At 36.5% G+C, this 7,428-nt stretch overlaps 1 protein-coding gene across 2 annotated transcripts in view; it reads right to left on the bottom strand.

The window, feature by feature from the left end:
• Positions 1–2,176: 2,176 nt before the first annotated feature.
• The window catches only part of LOC106814863 (lipoyl synthase, mitochondrial-like), a 10,738-nt gene continuing 5,486 nt past the window's right edge, over positions 2,177–7,428 (bottom strand). The window contains exons 6-11 of one of the 2 annotated variants that reach the window (XM_014819234.1): positions 6,765–6,822; positions 5,710–5,838; positions 4,713–4,858; positions 4,381–4,451; positions 3,824–3,935; positions 2,177–2,972 (exon numbers count right to left, since the gene is read on the bottom strand). In XM_014819234.1, the coding sequence (XP_014674720.1) occupies positions 2,902–2,972; positions 3,824–3,935; positions 4,381–4,451; positions 4,713–4,858; positions 5,710–5,838; positions 6,765–6,822 (587 nt within the window). In that variant the 3' untranslated portion in view covers positions 2,177–2,901. The remainder of the gene's footprint in view (positions 2,973–3,823; positions 3,936–4,380; positions 4,452–4,712; positions 4,859–5,709; positions 5,839–6,764; positions 6,823–7,428) is intronic. The other variant, XM_014819235.1, reaches the window with a different exon arrangement.

Below are 7,428 nucleotides of genomic sequence, written 5' to 3'. Positions count from 1 at the left end.
GGGTTAGGGTTAGGGAGTAGGCGTAGGCGACTCCCTAGACTCGTTAGTGGAGTAGGCGAGGTTCGGTCCGGCATATCAGATAGTTACCAGGGTACGTTCCGGCAGTACCCTGGGGGACATAGACCGTATGAGCGTAACTGTGTGTTGTAATAGTCAAAGACCTTATACTATTGGAAACGTCACTTGACTGGTAACTGTGTGTTGTAATAGTCAGACCTTATACGGTTGGAAACGTCACTTGACTGGTAACTGTGTGTTGTAATAGTCAAACACCTTATACTATTGCCAACGTAGCTTGTCTGGTAGCTGTGTAGTGTAATAGTCAAACACCTTATACTATTGCCAACGTAGCTTGTCTGGTAGCTGTGTAGTGTAATAGTCAAACACCTTATACTATTGCCAACGTAGCTTGTCTGGTAGCTGTGTAGTGTAATAGTCAAACACCTTATACTATTGCCAATGTAGCTTGTCTGGTAGCTGTGTAGTGTAATAGTCAAACACCTTATACTATTGCCAACGTAGCTTGACTGGTCATTGTAACGTTACTACAGTTGGAAACGTAGTTTAATCGGTAGCCGTGTAGTGTTACGTTGAATGCGCTTCTCAAGTGTGATGGCCTTAGAGTAAGCATTACTGTGTATGTGAAGATGTAAGATGTTATATCCCCAGGTGTATGTAAGTAGGTAGGCGAAACCTGTGTTACAAAAGAGGAAGCCAGTGATTATACCAATGTTAAAAGAATTATCCTTGTTATAAGACAATGCACATATTTCTTGATATTGTAAAATGTAAAATGGAAGATGTATATATTTATGAGTGTTCAGACTGAAAGGCAATCGTACTTTGTCTTACTTGGTTCACGTGTCGCTTGTAGAGCTTAGATTTTTATTTAAGAAAGATATTTATTACCACCGTATAGAGGAGTGGTGTGTATGTCATTGCCTACTCCCGCCCATTGCCCCAACCCCCAATACAACTGCTAGAGACTACCACGCACACTTGAGAAAGAACGTCTCTCGTTTGCTTATTAAATTGCAATACGTGGCCTAATGCATGTGTGTACTATTTAAATTCTGTTGTTGGAAATAAATTATTATAGTTAATTTAAAACGTGTGTTCCCTAGTTGTAGGAATACACGATAATTAGTCAAAAATGATCTACTGTCTATAAATGTACTGTTTATTAGCTTATATTATTTATGTAGTGTGATTGTAGTGGTAGATGTCACTGTTTGTATGTCTATATATGATATGTGCATATACGTGTCAATTACAATCAGTAATTCAGAGGACAGACTCGATGTGACTATACCAAACTTGGTAAAAAAAATAAGATTTAGGTATTAAGAGAAGATCCAGGAAAGTGGGAGATGAAAACACGAGATTTTAATGTTATTTTTCTATTATATTAAAAGAAATGAATATGCACGAAGTTCCCAGAGTTTGCGGCATGTTGGCTGCGCGTCAGGTGGAACGTGTTGGAGGAATTTTATTTTGTTTAGGCTATATTGTGTAATATTCCATACACGCATTATGGTTGGCTTGCGTCGCGTGACCCCTGCCGTGAAAATCACAGTACTATAATGATACCATAGTAGTTACTAACGTGGGTGAGGTTTCCTACTAGAAAGGTGCAATGGAACATGTAGTGCCTCTCGAAATATTTGTCAATGATTCCAGTGTGTTGAGAAGCAGGATCAAGTCATCAGTTTCATTGAATCAGGGGTTAATAATGACAAATTTGTCTTTATTTGTCTTTATTAACCCCTGATAGAATCCATCTTAGAACTGTATATCTATGCTTCGGTAAATAATGAAAGTAATTCTACAAGATGTTGTTTACCTTTAAAAAATCAGGTGCATGCTCCCTGGTAAATTTGGCGTTTGAGAAATTCTTATTTTCAACATTCCTCAATTCCCTAAATTTAATATGTTATAGTATACACTGTTGGTTGTTGGTAATAATATTTTGTAGATGCATGTTCCATTTGCTCTACTTGTTAGATATTCATAGTAATGGCATTTTAACTTCTTTGCACTGACATTACTTACCCTCAATTATTCGACTTATTGCCATGTATTTATTATAATACAGCCCACCATATGTTCTGGTCGGTTTGGACACCTGTTAATGCATTTGCTTGGAATATGAATTGCTATAAAGAACAAAGCCATGTGAAATTGCATCTGTATTTTATTGGACGTGACGTTGGATGGTTAACAATTCACTCTTGGAAATATAACAGGAGTACAGCAAAGTATACTTATTTTCCCAATGTGAAGCTGTATTTTGCCAGCAACACCCAGCAAATCACCTTTAGGCACCAACCAATGATATTGATCCGTTGCTATTGACGGTTGATGTATAATGTACTGAACGTATGAAAAATAAAAACAAGTCATGATCTGGGGCTTAGATGTGAAATAGAATTGGTTAATGTATGTTATTAGACTTGCATATTCTGGTAACAACAACACTCTTATTATATCAATACTCATATTATACATTATTAACTTGTTCTCTTATTATATTATCATTTACTTCACTATTTTAAGCATGCAGAAGTGTAATTGCCACATAATACCTTGTTATCCCAATAGGATTATGATTTAACGATTTCTTGTGTCATTCCCATTAGTTAATAAATTTGGCACAATACCAGGTTAGAGGTTTCAAATGAAATTGACATATTCGCCAAGTAACTATTTATATAACAAACTTATAAGTAATCTTATTTCAACAGGTTTAAAAACAATCATTATAAACAAACTGTTTTGTAGTCTAAAATTCTACGAACGTAGCAGCCAGCATTCGCTTTTCTTTCACTTACTCTGCAATGATGCTCTGCTATTGTTCTGCATTTACATACATCATAAATCATGGCAACCAATCGGACTGCTTTACTTGGCTGGTGCTTCTGGTAATGGGGCCTTCTTTCTTCCCTCGATTAGGTTTTTGATGTAAAATTCCCCTGCAATGTGCAATTTGCAAACCATTGACTATTTGTCAATTCGCTTCAATGAAATATTAATAAAATAACTAATACTATGAATAATTAAATATACCAAATAGATTTGTAATTGCAATAGAGATAAACTTTTTACCAGGAGTAAATAAAAAGAAATTTGTTTTAATTCACTCACGAGTTTACAGTTAAAGATTACACACATAGATGTGTATACTATTATAGCATGGACATTTTTAGTTTCACAAAGGTTTTGAAATGGGCATCTGTGCAGCACCCAAATGCCCTTGCATGTTTATAGTGTACATGTGTTCACTATTCCTTCCCAAAGCAATACTATGACAGCATAGTGCCCCCAAAAACAGGTATTAATGTTTTTAGTGCATCACATGACTTTGCAATCTACTTGGCAAATATGAAGTGAATAAGACAAAATTTCTTAAACGAACAATTTCAATTTGTATTAAACTATCTACGTCACGAATTTCTAGCACCAGCAAGTAGTATATTTGTGTGTTATTTGTACAAAATAAAATGTATGAAAATACAATTAGTGTTTCTGTTTACTTTTCATGCTTATATACCTTCTTTATACTCCCTAATTTGCCGGTGCATTCGATGTAACAAAACGCTCAACACAAACACAATCGCCATTAATTCGAAAACTCTTGCGTGGCGCCCAGACGAAGGAGATTCGTGACGTAAACACAATGCGTTATAATAACAATGCGTCGCGCAAGCAATAGTGCCCGCTCAGGCGGGCACTATTGCTTCATAGTACCTGCGACGTTATCCAATGGAATTTCAACGATTTATCACGTGATGCACTAATATAGCATATATGTGGTAATACTCACCTGCTCTGTATGATGACCTGACTAGTGGCCCACTAGCAGTGTAGGCAAACCCCATCTTATCACCAACGTCCGCCCAATATTCAAACTTCTGCGGTGTAACATACTCTTGCACCTAGTAGGATAAAAGACAGCATGCTTATCAGTTATTATAACGGTGGATCAGATCGTTTTTTATTATACAGGAGCTCGTAATGTGGCAAATGATTTTACATACATAAATATTTACCTCTAGTAACCTAATATTAGAAAAGACATATCACTACTTCTGACATACTCACATACTCTGCGTGAGATATTCAGTACTATACTAATTTAATATCTTTTATAACCATACTCAGTCAATAACTCTTACCCTCATATCTCTAAATACTATATGATAATATTAGATTTTGTTTCATATTATATAGCATTGTATTGTATTACTTGAAAATTATAGTATGTAAGCAGCTTTACACTATTGCATCTATCAGATTTTCTCTCGATGGGAAAAATATTCAATACATGTCCTTGTGTTTTAGGTATATGCAATAAAGATTTAATAATAATAATAATAATACCTTTAGGTGGCGTTTAGTAGGTTGCATGTACTGTCCTAGAGTGAGACAGTCAACACCAGCATCACGAAGATCTGAGAAAGTAATGCAAGAATTACTGGAGAACATAATAAAGACCATTAGACATGTTAGATATGAATATATAAAGCTTGTGAACGCATAAGCCTATTGCAATGTACCTACAGTTATCATCAATATTTCTTGTAAAAGTGTTCTCATAGCAATGTGCTGCATTTTTATGTTTATTGAAAATTAAGTTAAATCAGATACAATGTAAACATCAAATTACGTGTTTATATGGCATCTGGTTAATTAAACGAATATTGCTGACGTACCCATCATTGTCTGTGACACCTCCTTGTCACTTTCTCCTAGCCCCAGCATTATGGATGTCTTTGTAATCATATTGGAATCGCTTTCTTTCACGTGCCTCAACACAGCCATTGATTGTTTGTATTTCGCTCTGGGATCTCTAACAAATCTACAACACACGCAACAGCAACGTAAACATTCTCAATGTGCAATCCATACAAATGTGATCATACAGTAGCGGGACATATCAAAACCACAGTGATAAGCAATTGCATAAAACTTTATTCGCGCTTGAATCTCGACTTGCCTTCTTCCTTGGGTAGCAATAGATACTTTAAACTAACATCGAAAGTGTGCACATGGCTGCACATGCTAATATATCCAGCTTAAGCGGGCAGCACACTTCACCATTTTCGTTACTCGTACAGGCAATTTTCGTGGTCGCCACAAAAATGGCCAAGTGTCCGGAGGCCGGCAACGACCACTCACCACGGAAATTTAGTGGTGACCACGAGTTGCCGAGAATCAAACCGGTTTGATTTCTTACCACGAAAATTGCTCGTGGTGGCAACTTGTGGTGAAGTGTGCTGTGAGGCGGCAACGGCCACAAAAATTGCCGACCACGATAATTGCCTGTACGAGCAACGAAAATGGTGAAGTGTGCTGCTAGCTTTAGGTGGGTCCTTGAAGGTCCTTGAAATAGCTTAATCACACATATTCTGCTCAATTGACATTTTAAGCTATAAGAGCATAACTTGTCCATAGAAATTTGTACGTTCCTGTGATTTAGCAACATTATTTTACAAGTGATTTTATATTTTAACATATTGTTTTTTTTTGTTATTCTAGTAGTAATTGAAGCCTGAAAGTTACCAAAATGATAGCAAGCCCTACTCTATACCAAATCATTTTGAAGATGTTAAAGAATTGGATAAATTAGCTGTCTAATCTTATGGTAACATGTAAACATATTTACATATTTATAAAAGATAACACAAACACATGGTGTAGAGGACTTACGGTGTCAGTCTCTCTACTGTCTCAATATTGTGTGCGTAAACATCAAGGCCCGAGTTCGCCACGATGTCAACAAGCTTTAAATTGCCAGCAAAGTCTGGTGTTAAACACTCCACAAGAATCTCAGGCTTACTAAAAGACAAAGTATAGTATAGATGCTAAATCTTGTGCACTCAAAAAACCAGGCATGTCAACATAAAAGCGTACCATATTCTATTTAGGGAAGTACTTAAAGGGAGAGTTTACTCTATAGGTGCTAGGGTTATTTTCAGTTAATTTAGGTTAAAATTACGCTACATAAAAAGTTTCATGGTTCAATCACCATTAGAAATATTATTAAAAAACGTTTTAAAACTAACGACTACAGCTTGATTACAAAGACGGTGGTGCCACTCAAAGCGCACGATGTGATGAGTTGCGCAAAACCACTTTTCAGCCAAGGGCTACAGACCGAGGGTGTTTCTTATTTATTAATTTAAAAGCAAAAGGATTGTAATATCTTGTAAACGACATATAGTTTCAGTTATAATATGGATAAATTTGCCCTAAAATGAATATCGTTCGGTTAAATAGCATTTAGGTATAAATATAATTGCACTTTTTGCAACGTGCAAAATAAATTGTCAAATACGCAACTTTTTCAGGGTGGCAGCACGGTCGCGGGTGTCATGGTGCCGTTCAAATTTCGTAGCGTTGATGTGTAATTAATTATAACAATTTAATTAGGTATCTGGTAACAAATACGTGTGGATATAGACGATTTGTTATATAGTAAGTACAGTTGTATGCAGTAAAATCCTAGAGTTTACTATCCCTTTAAGATTTATGACAGATGAGCGGATTTGTGAAAATTACACCCAAAATATATCAATTGAAGAAGTGATCTATCCAGAGCGATCATGCCAGGTGGATAAGTCCACTGTGAGATAGCTTTTACTTTTGATTAGTAGTAGCTAGGCTTAGGCTATCCAGGCTCAACACTCTTGGATCCCAGAATGTTTGAAATAATTGCCAATTATAAGAATGCATTATTACCAGACAATATAATATATGCCTACTGTTTCTTTAGTTGTACAACTGTCTCAGCAAAATGTACCGCACCTCCATCTGACAAATCTGCAACAACAATAACATAACAGGTTTGTCACATAGGTTGGTTTACTGCCATCTGGTGACAGGCCAAAGCAACTTAATTCAGCTTGACACAGACAGCTGGATTAGTTGTCGTAGATTTTGCTAACAGGTGCATTACTTAAATTTATTATGAAATGAAAGTACTCAATATGTTTGTATGATCACAGTGGACTTCTCTTGACTATCTGTAACATCCAACATTACAGGATTCGACTTGTTTTGTCAATTTCACACGTGCACTAATCAATGTGCCGTATGCAAGTTGAGTAATAGTGAAAGTATGCCTTGAAAATGGGTTGCCACCCTGGTATCTAAAACATTCACCAACTAAACAAAACCTGTACTATTCAATGTAGTGTTTAAAGATGCAAACCCAAAACAAGTGCCTCGGAGCGACAGCGCTCATCTAACGTCTACTGCGGTGACTCTGTGGTGGAGTGGTGGGATTCTAGTAAACCCTGTTAGTCCCAAATGTGTTCACATACACGCCGAAACAGTGGAATGCACAGGGATGGTATCAGAAACATTCTCAAAGGAATGTTCGTTGGGATCGTTATGTAAGTTGCCACGGTGGCATAGCGTTCGGTG

This window comes from Priapulus caudatus, unplaced genomic scaffold (genome assembly GCF_000485595.1).
Source record: "Priapulus caudatus unplaced genomic scaffold, Priapulus_caudatus-5.0.1 Scaffold992, whole genome shotgun sequence".
Classification (NCBI taxonomy): Eukaryota; Metazoa; Priapulida; class Priapulimorpha; order Priapulimorphida; family Priapulidae; genus Priapulus; species Priapulus caudatus.
The sequence above is the reverse complement of the archived record's forward strand: the minus strand, read 5'-3'. Positions and strand labels throughout refer to the sequence as shown.